This window comes from Calliopsis andreniformis, chromosome 6 (assembly GCF_051401765.1).
Source record: "Calliopsis andreniformis isolate RMS-2024a chromosome 6, iyCalAndr_principal, whole genome shotgun sequence".
Lineage (NCBI taxonomy): Eukaryota > Metazoa > Arthropoda > Insecta > Hymenoptera > Andrenidae > Calliopsis > Calliopsis andreniformis.
In genome coordinates this window covers 3,934,805-3,948,805 of record NC_135067.1, presented here as the reverse complement: position 1 = coordinate 3,948,805, position 14,001 = coordinate 3,934,805, and the positions used below count along the sequence as shown (strand labels likewise).

Genomic DNA, 14,001 nt, shown 5'->3' with positions numbered 1-14,001 from the left:
CGAGAAGGTTTTCTCTCAACATTACGGTTGAAATTCGTTCGAGAATTATCTACGGTACTTTGAACACTCATATTACTAAACGTCAATGGAATCTGACTAAACCATGACCAGAGCGCTCACGATTAAACCTTTCTCTATTGAATGAGTCCTTTCCCAGCTCAAAATCTCCCAATATGAAGACGAGAAGTGTATTCCTGTAAATCCATATTTTTACCTAATTTAATCGGTAATGTCGTCTCCCTACCATATCCAGATCTACCCTCTTAAACTTGTATAGTTTATGGTAATACATAGTGATAAAATCTTCCTTGTTACATGTTGTAAATATATTTAAATCACTTTCTAATGACAAATAAAATAACTAAAATAAAGTAACTGACTTTTAGTTGCCAAAATCTTTTTTCTTTTTAGAAGTTTTAACTGTTCCATTCATCGAAAAGAATAAATGTAAGTCAAAATTACTGTGTAATATTTTACATGCCAAGTGACAAAGAAAGTTTGAGAGAATTGTATCGATTATAATTACGAAACAGAGAAATTATTATTGTGTATTTTTACAAATATTTCGCATTCCACATGCATTTTACAGGGTCACTACGGCATACAACTGTAGACTGTAGGTAGCTAAATCACATATGTGTATTTCAAATTGATAGATAGATATGAACCAATCATATTTTAGAATGACTGATATAGGTATTACATATATGTAAAAAAAATTAAGAACCTTTTTATTTAAATACATTCTTCTTTAATTAGTGATGAAGCATTTCAATACAAATGATTTAAAAATATTTTTAATTCTAAACTCAATTAAAATATAATGACAATTACTTTAGGTTACGTTGGCTATGTAAACCTTATGACTGTATTGATTAGAATTTATTCCTTATTCGATAAAAGCTTCATTTAAAAGACTTAAAGGTAATTTAACAATTTGATATTACGAAGTATTATAGCAGCCATAAGAATACATTCAGTACATACAATTTGAAAGTATTTATGACATTCTACAAACACATGTATGCTTAACATAACCTATTATTATCTGTCAATTTTCTTTAGATTCCAGAATAAGATTGATCAAAAGTAAACGTACGTATATAGTAAAAGATAAAAATGTTACGCAGACAAGCAAGACTTCGTAGAGAGTATCTCTACAGAAAATCAGTTCAGGATAAATTGAAAAGTATACAAGACAAAAAGGAAAAACTCAGACGTAGTTTGGAAGAAAATGTACCACTACATCCAAATCTGAGAAAAAATGCATTGCAGTTACAAGAAAAACTAGATTGGGAAGATGCAGGTCCAGAAATGTCTGTTGCCATAGGAACTGAAATAGGTGGAACTGTAGGTTCTCATGAGGATGATGAGTACAGATGGGCTGGAGTAGAAGATCCAAAGATTGTGATTACAACTTCTCGTGACCCAAGTTCTAGACTAAAAATGTTCGTTAAAGAACTGCGTTTAATATTCCCTAATTCTCAAAAAATGAATAGAGGAAATTATGAAATGAAGCAACTCATACATGCTTGTAGAGCAAACGACGTTACAGATTTTATAATTGTACATGAACATAGAGGTGTACCTGATTCTCTTATTATCTGTCACTTACCATATGGACCTACAGCATACTTTACAATGTCAGATGTTATTATGAGGCATGATATACCTGATATTGGTACAATGTCAGAACAATATCCTCATCTCATTTTCCACAACTTTAAAACAAAACTAGCTACGCGAGTCATGAGTATTTTAAAATATTTGTTTCCAGTACCAAAAGAAGATAGTAAAAGAATAATCACATTTGCCAACCATGATGATTATATATCTTTTCGACATCATACTTATAAAAAAATTCATGGAAAGGACGTAGAATTGACAGAAGTTGGACCTAGGTTTCAACTAAAATTGTACGAAATTAAAATGGGTACTCTGGATGCAGAAGCAGCTGCAGATACAGAATGGGCTTTACGACCATACATGAACACAAGCCATAAGAGAAGATTTTTATCTGATGAAGATGGATGGCAACAAGAAGATGATATTTAAATTTTTATTTTACTTTTGTATTAACTCGTTAAGAAATAAATTTTATAAACTAATAAATAATACATTTCTATTATCTTGTTCATGATACAAATGGTTCATTTAACTATGATAAATATTGGTATAACACTCACGAAACCAAAAAGCTTTCAAATTTCCCGCGTTACATCATAAGTGCGTCATACGCAGTGCGCGATGCATTCTGGTTTTCTTCGTGGCAGTTGTTTTTAAAAACGTCAATAGAATTAAAACAAAGTTTGCTTGGCGAAGAAAAATAGTTTCCTCACAGGGAAAAAAAGCTGATAAAAAGTACAAATGAAGAGCATATTAGCAAGAAGAGTTAATCCGTAATGCAGGCCAATGTTCGTAAGCCCGCGAAATCCGAGAAGACGCCGCGGCGCAAGAAGCTAGCTGAGCAACAGAGCGACGCTATGGATATGTTCGTGACTCCCAAACGTCAGAAGAATGACGGTGAGATCAGCATTCATTTTATACAGGGCATAGAATTGGTAGATCAGTTGCTTGTATTGCTCGTATCCGCTTGCAGTATTACGCATGATTTGCGCGCGTTCGTAGTAAATTTATCAATTTTCTTGCAATATTTTGGCCCGTGCTGCGTTTTTTGGTTACTAGCGCTTCTGTACGTAGCGGAGAATCGTCGTACTAACGATATGTACGATTCAGTCGCAGTTAGGTTCTTATATTTACTCAATTTAGAGAAAATTAAGTAGGCTTGAATAATAAAACAATGACGCTATTAAATAGAATGTTGTTACAATAAATTGCATTCAAAACAATCGTAGTATTTGTCTTGTTTGTTCTGAATTGTATGTTTATTATGTATCCAAAGCATATAGGATATTTTTTGTTTATATTCATGTATATTAAATTTCTATATGACAAATAATACGCGTTCACGAGATTCAATAGATTACCGTTAAGAACTTGAATACACAAAGAACTATTTTTAAATACCCACTCAACTCGATGTTAAAGTATGTTTGTTATAATGTACAAATATAATGTTTGAATTCTAAGGGTGTGAGTTTGTTAGTTAGCTGTTACAAAGTATTTTGGACCCTTTCTCTTTCTTGGCAAGGTGCAGTCCGCTTTATCTTTCAGATCTAGAGGTCACGGGTATCTCCCGCAGTGGCCGTGTCAGAAAGAAATCTTCCAAACTTGTTGACTTTGAGTCACCAGATGATTTTACGGATAACAAGTACAAGCGACAAAAAGCTCAACAATTACAAAATCAACAATTGTTGGATAGATACGACTCTCAGCATGTCTCACCCAATCAGTCAACACAACATGGAAGCGGTGGACGAACAAGGAAAAATTCTAATTCTAATTCAGGACAACAAAGAGTTAAAGCAGAAACATTGTCAGATAATGAAGCACAATCGTCAGGCTCAGAATCAGATGATCCCTCTGGGCTAAATGAAGATGAAAGATATAGTATGGACTCTGGAAGTGACGACGATGTAGATCCTCTTATGATAGATGATAGAGAAACAGGTTTCAGAAAACTTGAACCACCTGGTCAAGAAACACCTTCACAAGCAAATAGTTTATACATGCTTGAGAAATGTAAGAAAAAGCTAATAATCAAAGATGGGAAAATAATAGGTAGAATGAAGGCGCAACGAAAAGACAAAGGGGTATGTACAAATGAAAGTTATTAAGGGGATTATCTTACAGTTCCATGATATTTTCAGAAAACAAGATTTACCGCTTACATGTTGTGGGCTAAAGAAATTAGGCAAGAATTACTAGAGCAATGTCCTTATATGGGTATACAAGCTTCACTTGTTTCTCAATACTTTGTTCAAACATAGGAATCATGCTAATATTATTCGTGAAACATTGCTTTTTGTAGATTTTGCAGCAATTTCTAAACGGTTAGGAGAACTATGGGCTACAGTACCAAATCTGGAAAAATATAATTGGCGCAGACGTGCCAAACGTTTGGCAGCAAAGCCTCATTCTTTACCGGCAAGTAAAGATGAACCTATTTGGAAAATGCCACCACCTGCTTCACGAAAAAAATTCATTAATAAAATTGGTGGGTTTGTTGGTAGTAATGTATAAGTTATCGACAAAAAGTGAAATCTAACAATGTATACACTGGTTAGATAATGCTATTGCTGAAATTCACTCAACGAACTGTGAAATAATATTTCTCTGAACAACTTTATTTAAATTTTTTTGATTCATGTAAAGTATTTTTATGCTGTTACACTTTAAACATTGCCTAGGCAGTATGTACATTACCTGAATTTTACACTTTGCCGATAACATATACATCATGTTTACGAGTGTGTCACTAAAATTACACAGTAGTTTCGTTCATTCTAATTTGCTTCTCGTGCACGCGTATTAGTCAAGATTTTATCGAATAAAATATTATTTCTATGCCTAAAAGTTCTATAGTAGATGTTTCGTTTTCATTTGTTTCATATGCATGCATCTCATTTAGAAGTAGATACCTAAACAGTACAATAAACAGTAGAACTTTCATGTTTTTTTCTGTTTTTGTATTGCAGGTAATGGAAAAGAACAGAAACCTGCTAGTTCGAAAAAAACTATTCAACTAGGTCTACCCTCCGTTGTAGGAAATGTGCCTGTATCACCACCGTCGAAAGGAAGCGGGAAAGATCTGGTTAATGAACCAGTGATAGGCACTGGAATGTACAAAGTAGTTGGAACACAACCCATTGATGTAGCAGCTCATCTGAAACTTCTTGGTGAGAGTTTAACCATCATTGGGGAACGGTTGAAGGAACATGATGGGCAAATAGCTGTTTCGGGCAGTTTATCGGTTTTGTTGGATTCTTTACTTTGTGCTCTGGGCCCCTTAATCTGCTTAACACAACAAGTACCAGAAACTAATGGAGCTAAACATGAAACACTCTCACAAATGCTGGACAATATTGCATACCTTATGCCCGGTTTATAATATATTGTATAAAATAGTATGGAGATAGTCTGTAATAATATATGTTGTAAATACATCTATTAAATAGATACATATATAGCCACTAAGTTACAAAACTGATAAATAATAAAAATGTTTTTAGTTTGCTAAAGAAACAAGAATTCTAAAAATTACAGTCAAATCTTTGTTATATTTTATCTGCTTGTAAAAGTATAACGTTTTATATAAATAATATGTTTGTACAAAAGTTACAATAAATATTTAAATAGGTCTATTACAACTAACTGTACACAATAAATAATTACAAACGCCTCACTGGTTTGGTAAAATAGGAGGACATGTACAAAACAGGTTTTTATCTCCATATATGTCATCTATTCTACCGACACTTGGCCAAATCTTATTACTTCCTTTTACAAATGGCTGAAATTTGTACATATAAATATTGTTTACTTATTTTAATTTACATATGTTCAAATACTTACAGCTGGAAATGCTGCCAATTCCCTCGAGTAAGGTCGATCCCATGTGCTCGATATTACTTGTTCTTGAGTATGTGGCGCCATTTTCAACGGGTTTTTAATAATGTCTAACTTTCCATTTTCAATATCACTAATTTCATGTCTTATAGCTAAAAAGTAGAATTTGTTAATACTTAATAATTATTATTTTAAAATAAAATATTTATAAGAAAAATAGCAATCTTACAAATAAGAGCATTGCAAAATCTATCTAATTCTGCTTTATCTTCAGATTCAGTTGGTTCGATCATTAATGTGCCTGCTACAGGCCAGCTCATTGTTGGAGCATGAAAACCATAATCCATTAATCTTTTTGCAATGTCTACAGCTTCAATATTTGCAGTTTTCTTAAAATCCCTTACATCTAAGATGAATTCATGAGCTACTAATTGAGTGTTTCCTTTGTACAGAGTTTTATAATACTTCTCCAGTCTTTTACTCATGTAATTGGCATTGAGAATAGCAACTTGTGTGGCTTTTCTCAATCCCTTTGGACCCATCATTTTAATATAGGCCCATGAAATTGGCAAAATAGCCGATGATCCAAATGGAGCAGCTGACACTGCACCAGATTGTTTCATGTTATTGTTGTTATTACCTGTACAATTGATTACAGGATGATTTGGAAGGAAAGGTGTGAGATGCCGCTTCCTATAAACAAGATACATTATTTCTGTTGTTGCAATATTAAAATATGACAGTAGTATTACTTACACGCCGATAGGTCCCATTCCAGGTCCTCCACCTCCATGAGGTATGCAAAACGTTTTATGCAAGTTCAAATGTGAAACGTCACTGCCATAATCACCTGGACGACACAGTCCAACTTGGGCATTCATATTAGCTCCATCTAGATATACTTGACCACCAGCTTCATGAACCATAAAACAAATATCGCCGATTGTCTCTTCAAACACACCGTTTGTCGATGGATATGTGATCATTAAGCAAGACAATGTTTCTCGATATTTATCAATCATTTCTGTTAAGTGTGCAATATCCACTGAACCATCTTTTTGTATCAAAATAGGCTTTACTTGCATACCCGCCATCTGAGCGGAGGCAGGATTTGTGCCATGAGCAGAGATAGGAATCAAACACACTTGTCTGTGATTATCACCTTTAGATTCATGATAACACTGTATAGCTCTTAAACCAGCATATTCTCCTTGTGCGCCACTGTTTGGCTGAAAACTTATACTGTCATAACCAGTTATAGCACAAAGATCCTTTTCCAATTCAGTAAATAATTGTTGATATCCTTTAGCTTGTTCGATAGGAACGAAAGGGTGTAAGTCTGTAAATCCTGGTAAACTGCAGGGCATCATTTCAGTAGTAGAATTCAATTTCATTGTACAAGATCCCTGTTAATAAAATTGAAAATACAATCGTATAATTCACATAATTAACGGCAATATGCGCAAATGATTTACCAGTGGTATCATACTGTGTACAAGAGACACATCTTTATTTTCTAAAGACTTCATGTAGCGAACTATTCTTGTTTCGGAACGATGGCTATTGAATACAGGATGTTGCAAATATGGTGTAGTACGAACAAAATGCGAAATGTTTAGATTTCTATTCGATGAGTGATTTTGACATATATCCTCAACTGTTATGTCTGCAGAAAATACTTTGTATATATCATTTACATCTTGCACTGTAGTAGTTTCATCCAAAGATATTCCAATTTCATCCTCATAATACCTAAAATAGTTGATAATTATACATTTTATTAAATTTTTATGAAGACGTTTAAATGACCATTGATTGTTTACCTGAAATTTATCTTCAATGCAATTGCCTTTTCTTTTATGGTCTCTATAGAAGTTTTAGGTGATACTTTTATGGTATCGAAAAAGAATTCATTATTTACATTATTACCAGCATTTTCTAGACCTTTAGCAAGTGTCAAAGTCAAATTATGTATTCTATTTGCTATATTCTTTATCCCTTCAGGTCCATGGTACACTGCGTACATTGCAGACATATTTGCTAGCAATGCCTGTGCAGTACAAATATTACTGGTAGCTTTATCTCTTCTGATGTGTTGTTCACGTGTTTGAAGAGCTAATCGATATGCATCCTGTCCATTTAAATCTTTTGTAACGCCAATCATTCTGCCAGGCATTAAACGTACTAGTTTTTGCCGACAGGCGAAAAATCCAGCATGAGGACCTCCATATCCAAGAGGTACACCAAAGCGTTGACTTGTACCAACACATATATCAGCTCCATATTCACCTGGAGGTCGAATTAGAGCCAATGCTAATAAATCAGTAGCAACACAAACAAGTGTCTGTAGGAAAATATAACAGTTTTATGTAAGAAATTTTCTTCGTCTGAAAATCCAAAACTTTGAAATACTTACACCATCTGCATGTGCTTTCTTTACAATGTCCTCGAACGTGTAAATAGATCCAGTTGTATCTGGATATTGTACAAGAATTCCAGCAATATCTTTTGTGCTGGTGTTAACTTGAAAAACATCTCCAATTTCAAGGGTGAGACCCAAAGAAGTAGCACGTGTAGCAATCACGCTAATTGTTTGAGGATGAACTTTATCAGAAACAAACAATTTCTTTCTTTTACTGTTCCTGTAAGTAAGAGCTAGAGCTTCTGCTGCTGCTGTGCCTTCATCTAAAAGTGATGCATTTGCTACCTCCATTCCAGTTAAGTCACAGATCATTGTTTGATAATTTAAGAGACCCTCTAGTCTACCCTGTGATATTTCTGGCTGGTAAGGTGTATATTGTGTTGTCCTATGATAAAATTAAATAAATTAGTTCAATTATATCAAATTATGTTACAAAATAGCTTACCATCCTGGATTTTCAAACATATTTCTCATGATAGTATGCGGAACACAGCAATTGTGATATCCCATGCCAATATATGAACGCCACACATCATTTTTCTCAGAAATTTTAGTGATTCTTTTTAATAATTCATATTCAGCTGAAATTGTTAGTTTGCAATATTATGTATGAAACTGTAGTAAACAATGGTATTCAATAAAATCATTACGAAAAGAAATAAGTACATTAATAGACAGTAGTAGAAGAGTAGGAATCACATTAAAGGAATCACGTGAGTACCAATTTGTATGCACGAGAATGACCTCTGACCCAAGATATACTTCACATATAACAAGGGGTCATCTTATTTATGTTATACTGTTGCAACAGTTGTGTATGCTTTTAATAAAAAAAAATATTTTTACAAATACCTAATTTATTTAGATTATATAAAATGATAAGACTATACAATACACAAAGTAATTCTAATATTTCTTGGATAGTTTTATTTCAATACTTTTACTTTGATATTGCAATGTTATCAAGTCTCACGTTTTTCTTATCATAAGTCTCGTGATTCCACACGTTTTTGTGCGCAATACTTCACTTTTCAATTGTTTTAACATATTATTACTAATAACAATCTTGTAAATGTTTTATAAACTATAATTTTACTCACTAACTGGTTGTTCAATTTTTAATTCTTCTTTATAAAGAATTTTAGTTGGAACTGCTGCTTTTGTTAATTCTTCTAGACTCTATAAAATTAGAAAAAAGCTTATTGTGAGAATTAATTTAATTAGTTAATTTTTAATTTTTATAACAATACAACAGATAAAAGACACTACCTGGAATCCAATCGTTTTTAGCATTTCTAATTGATCATGTTCACGTGGACCAATATGCCTAACTTGAAATTCGTCCTTTTGTGGTAAAAGTTTCTCAACACTTTCTCTAAATACATTGCTTATTCTTATTCCACGTGCCTGTTTAATAACACTATATTTACCTAACAATCTTAAACACTTTGTTGCATCCAAAATATGTAACATGGTGAACTGAATCTCAGTATTAAATAACAATAGTATATATAAAAAAGATATTAAACATTAAACAGAATTACACCCTTAAGATTAAAATTAAACAGTGTAATCACTTGGAATTCAGAAAACTAAATAGCATACTGAAGTAGAGAAAGACTTTATACCCTAAGACCTATCACTTAATGATGTCACAACTCCTGATTACAGCTTGAACTTTTGTAACCTTTGTTATAAAATATCTTAAACAATATTGGGAAACTACCTTCGCACGTGTATCGTTCTAAAATAATAAAGTTATAGAAGAAAATAAAACATTATTACTTAACTTTTTTTTTGAGATTCTTGAGAAAAATATCTAATGAAATACCATGCTTGCATCTTAATGACGTATTTTAAAGTACTTATTTTGTTCATAACATAATTGGTGTTACTCATTGGTAAGATAAATAAGATTCCATTAAGAAATCACATTAAAAATAACTGTTCGTAAACATTTAATTTTATTCATAAAGACTATGACTAAATCAGAAATATACAAATGTTCTTATAACATACGAAAATATTACTTAAAATATTGAAGAAGGGAATTCATGATTACTTATTAAATAATAATCAATTAAATATTTATTTCATAAATTTATCTTTATTTTGTGTAAGAATTTTAGCAGAGGATTTCGCATCCAAGAAAAGTGATCCCACTTCTTCGACATCTTCTTTTTTAATAATAGTTCTCTCATTTACTTTTGCAGTTAACGCAGCAGGAGTTAATAGTTGTACTACATATCTAAGTGTTGTTTTTGTACCTAATTCACCAAGGGTGGATAAAGCTTCATCATCAATTTGCAATCCTTCTGTTGTAGCTCTCAACTTAACTATTTGTTCTATTTCTGTTCTGGAGTATGGTAGGGTTCTTATAATGAGTAATCTATCTAAAAGATCAAGAGGTATTCCATGTGGGGATACAATATCCTCTGTTCCCCTAATTACACAACGTCCTCGATTTGTAGCAAAAATAACAATAGGAGCAATAGCACTTTCTAATGCACGGTGGAGATAAGTAAATGTTTCTATATCCAACATGTGCACTTCATCTATGAATAAAACTCCTGGTACTAATTCTGCTATCCCTTGGTCAATATACTTATTTACTACTTTATTTATTTCCTTACGCAACTTATCTGCAACAAATAATTTAGATTGAATCTCACTTCATATTGGAACAAAATTTTTTTAAAAACTTTAAATATTACCTGTAATTTCTGTTTTCTTAGGTTTCATTAATTGACCCATCATGGACATAATATCTTGACCACCTTGTGGTTTTGCATTGGCAACATCTAAATCATGCAATGTTACATCTTGAATAACTTCTTTCTTTTTATGTACATCTCCCTTAGGTAAAGGCACATATTCTTCTGCTTCCAAATCAAATTCTGTAGCAAAATTATCACTTCTGCCCTGTCTTTTTACAGCACCACTGTTAGCTTCGATATAAATTACATCTCCTGTTTCTACTTTTTCTTTTTGTAAAGACTCATATATGGAAGGATCTAACTTCAACTGCTTTGTACCCTTAGCAGTTTTCAATCCGATAACCACATGAGACACTGTTTTCCCATATCCACCCATTGGATTTTCAGTCTCAACTGGTGTCAATTCTGTAACTTCTCCTTCATATACTTCCTTGGTCTCTTTAATTCTAAGACCAATGGCTCGTCTGAAGTTTTCCATTAGAACTTCTGTCTTTTTTATTTCAGAACTATAGACTTCTGAACCCACCATAGGGCAAAAGGGCACTTTGTTGCCTAACTCTTGAGCAATAGCAAGAGCAATTGCTGTTTTTCCTGTACCTGGTGGGCCAGCTAATAAAACAGCACGACCAGCCATCTTTTTAGACTTTATCATATCGACCACTATCCCAGCAGCCTAAAACATTTAATATTAATATTTATATAAATATTACCCTTGCTTTATTCCTGTAATTTAAAACACCTAACATGCAATTATATACATATGTTACTAATCATTTCCGAAAAGTTCTTTATTTTAATCTTAAATGATATGGCATAAATATATATTATTAACAAAATAATTTACTCTAACAGATAATAAAAACTTTTTGTACTATATGTATTAATATAAAAATTCTAACCTCTCGTGCCATTTCTTGACCGACAAGGCCGGCTGCAGTTTGAATCGCCACTCCATTTTCGTCAAGACCCAAACCCTTTATATGTGTATGGGCTGAAATTCTTTGAGTCTTTGCAGTACTTTTTACTTCTTCGATCTTCATTCTTTCAAAGTATAATGCGTAATTCGTAAGTCAAGAACACGTTGTATAGATACCTGTTTGATTGATACAGCACTTTTCCTACCATAACTATCCGGTTGTCATAGAAACGTGTTTCTACCATGTAGATGCACGAAGAACATTTCCAATTGGTTAAACTCGGATTCATAAAACCCGCGTAAATTAAAATCTTGTTTCGAAAGCTCTGAAATGCATTTCTGATTAATTGCTGTATATAACAGTTAATATAATTCAATACGTATTTCATGGGTATTAAAAAATCATAAATGCTTTTTGGACAAACATCTTACAAAATATATGTATATATGGAGTATAATAGCACCATAAAACTCGAAAATTCATTGAAATTGTGATACGTTTTTTCGACTATAGATGTCTCAGACATTTACAACTTTCTCAAAAGTAACTGGAAACAGACTAAGTTAGTATATAAAGGCCTTTAAAGGGAGGTACTGTCGGGTCCGATACACCTGGGAAAATATTTGAGCTAAATCTATCTATATAATTTAAGAGTTACATTGATTTCAACGGAGCTCGAATCTAATTCTACATTAGCCCTAGGTGTGATGTTGACCCCCCTTTTGCTATTATTTACAAATATTTTTAAAAATATTGTAAGATGTGAAATCCTAATTAGAGAGACTTTTAATAAATATAAAATATGGAATGATAAAAAATTATTTATTGTACAAAATGAAGTAACATCAACTTTTTTCTTATTATTTATAAAAACAATCATATAAAATTATACTTTGTACAATGGCTTCCTGTCTTTTCCTTCTGATATAGTAGTTTGATTATCCCTCATCTGAAATGGGAATAGTATTTAAGAAATTTTCTTCTGACTCTATGAAATATCCTAAATTCTTTATACTCACTTTAACATGTGCATATAAAATAATTCCCACTAATGTCAAAGTTATACCAATTGCTTGGTTTATAGCTAATGTTTCATGAAAGATCAATGATCCACCTAGAAGGAGGAGGCAGAATTTGGAATGTCCAACCATGTTATAACTAATTATTGAATAAGGAATAATAATGTACATATTCTAGAAAACACTTTTTATAAAACATTAAGAAAGGATACGTTAATGGAGAAGTTTTTCCTATTATCCAATAGGAAGTTAGATTGACGAAGAATGCTACTATAGCTGATAGTATAATCATAATCTAAAAATAACATGTACTTAATTAATTTATTTATTCAATTATATTTATATGGAACAACATACTATATTGATTGGCGACCAGCTCCTTGCAAATGTTTCCTCTATTGGTTCTAAAAATGGCACAATAAAAAATAACATGATAGCAGATAAGGGTGCCTGATAATATAATAATTGCATTGGATCCATCTGAAATTCCTTTTGTTTTATATTAATCATCTAGAAATACAATATGTTTAATATTTTAAAAGAATTTTCCAAATATTACTTGATGTAATAAACTTTTTAAAAATTGAAGAAAAATATTGTACCACTTGATATAAGGATGTAACAACTACTCCTAATGTTGCATATAGAGTCCCAATAACATTAAATTGTATATCATAATAAAAGTTAATTATCACACCTAATATAATAGGAATTAATGTTAATTTAATGAGAATACTGAAGTGCTTCTTGTAAAATATCATTTGCATTATTATCACACAAGGCGTGGTTAACATTTTAGCTACTTGATAAGTTCCAACTGTATTATGTGCTAAACTCAAATTTGTGAGTACAACAAATCCACAAAATGTTACAGCAATCAAAAGCATTTCTTTGATTGCGACATCTTTTATACTAAAGACATCTAACTTTTCACAAATTATTAATCCAATGAAAGTTATAATAAAATGTATCATAGATAATGTAATATTTGGAAAGCCAGTATGAATATAGAGCCATTTATTCAACAATACAATTACAATTGAAAAAAAAATATTCAGTATCAAATAGAATGCCGTAATAAGTTTCTTATTCATGTCTTTTCTTGCACTGTTTAGTATTAGTGTTGAATATAGTTCATAAACAATTTGTTAAATTCTAGGTTATGTCACGTATGACAGCCGGTACGACCACACTTTACTCTTCATGTTTGTAAATATGAATCGATAAAAATAAATTGACGTTTGCTTTACTAAAGTTTTTTCATTTATATTTATCTCTGATAATCATTGATTCAAATGTGTATTACAAATGGTTGCGTTATCATGCTTTCGAATTCTAACCTAAACTGATAGCCACTGTAATCTGTAGGATACGGTTACTTAAAAAACGGTTAAGTAAGAGCGCCAGCGCGGGAAGCGTGAAACAACGTGAAGCGTGACACCAATGTGAGGTGCCCG

General features: G+C 32.1%; 5 protein-coding genes across 9 annotated transcripts; 2 read left to right on the top strand and 3 right to left on the bottom strand.

The window, feature by feature from the left end:
* The first annotated feature begins 307 nt into the window (after positions 1-307).
* On the top strand, positions 308-2,152 carry LOC143180512 (U3 small nucleolar ribonucleoprotein IMP4). Of its 3 annotated transcripts, none has more exons than XM_076380281.1 (2): positions 308-447; positions 1,066-2,152. In XM_076380281.1, exon 2 carries the CDS (start codon positions 1,120-1,122, stop codon positions 2,053-2,055), a length of 936 nt encoding a protein of 311 aa, XP_076236396.1. In that variant the 5' UTR covers positions 308-447; positions 1,066-1,119; the 3' UTR covers positions 2,056-2,152. The 3 variants fall into 3 exon arrangements, with proteins under 3 accessions (XP_076236396.1, XP_076236397.1, XP_076236395.1); XM_076380282.1 differs by lacking the exon at positions 308-447 and adding an exon at positions 599-616; XM_076380280.1 differs by lacking the exon at positions 308-447 and adding an exon at positions 829-924.
* A 39-nt stretch (positions 2,153-2,191) lies between these two features.
* LOC143180511 (uncharacterized) lies at positions 2,192-5,621 on the top strand. Of its 3 annotated transcripts, none has more exons than XM_076380279.1 (5): positions 2,192-2,523; positions 3,175-3,713; positions 3,771-3,846; positions 3,932-4,117; positions 4,668-5,621. In XM_076380279.1, exons 1-5 carry the CDS (start codon positions 2,403-2,405, stop codon positions 5,009-5,011), a joined length of 1,266 nt encoding a protein of 421 aa, XP_076236394.1. In that variant the 5' UTR covers positions 2,192-2,402; the 3' UTR covers positions 5,012-5,621. The 3 variants fall into 3 exon arrangements, with proteins under 3 accessions (XP_076236394.1, XP_076236393.1, XP_076236392.1); XM_076380278.1 differs by having other exon boundaries at positions 2,196-2,523; positions 3,181-3,713; positions 4,599-5,621; XM_076380277.1 differs by having other exon boundaries at positions 2,196-2,523; positions 4,599-5,621.
* On the bottom strand, positions 5,276-9,375 carry LOC143180513 (glycine dehydrogenase (decarboxylating), mitochondrial). Its single transcript, XM_076380283.1, has 10 exons — positions 9,161-9,375; positions 8,992-9,070; positions 8,337-8,472; positions 7,886-8,276; positions 7,293-7,813; positions 6,945-7,221; positions 6,226-6,875; positions 5,699-6,162; positions 5,476-5,621; positions 5,276-5,413 (listed from the first exon to the last, which is right to left on the bottom strand). The coding sequence occupies exons 1-10, from the start codon at positions 9,362-9,364 to the stop codon at positions 5,303-5,305; spliced, it is 2,979 nt and encodes a 992-aa protein (XP_076236398.1). The 5' UTR covers positions 9,365-9,375; the 3' UTR covers positions 5,276-5,302.
* Positions 9,376-9,978: 603 nt separating this feature from the next.
* Pont (RuvB-like helicase pontin) lies at positions 9,979-11,709 on the bottom strand. Its single transcript, XM_076380054.1, has 3 exons — positions 11,508-11,709; positions 10,606-11,281; positions 9,979-10,533 (listed from the first exon to the last, which is right to left on the bottom strand). The coding sequence occupies exons 1-3, from the start codon at positions 11,646-11,648 to the stop codon at positions 9,980-9,982; spliced, it is 1,371 nt and encodes a 456-aa protein (XP_076236169.1). The 5' UTR covers positions 11,649-11,709; the 3' UTR covers position 9,979.
* Positions 11,710-12,326: 617 nt separating this feature from the next.
* LOC143180601 (solute carrier family 35 member E3-like) lies at positions 12,327-13,982 on the bottom strand. Its single transcript, XM_076380456.1, has 5 exons — positions 13,147-13,982; positions 12,902-13,054; positions 12,757-12,839; positions 12,545-12,683; positions 12,327-12,474 (listed from the first exon to the last, which is right to left on the bottom strand). The coding sequence occupies exons 1-5, from the start codon at positions 13,636-13,638 to the stop codon at positions 12,412-12,414; spliced, it is 930 nt and encodes a 309-aa protein (XP_076236571.1). The 5' UTR covers positions 13,639-13,982; the 3' UTR covers positions 12,327-12,411.
* Between the last annotated feature and the right edge of the window lie 19 nt (positions 13,983-14,001).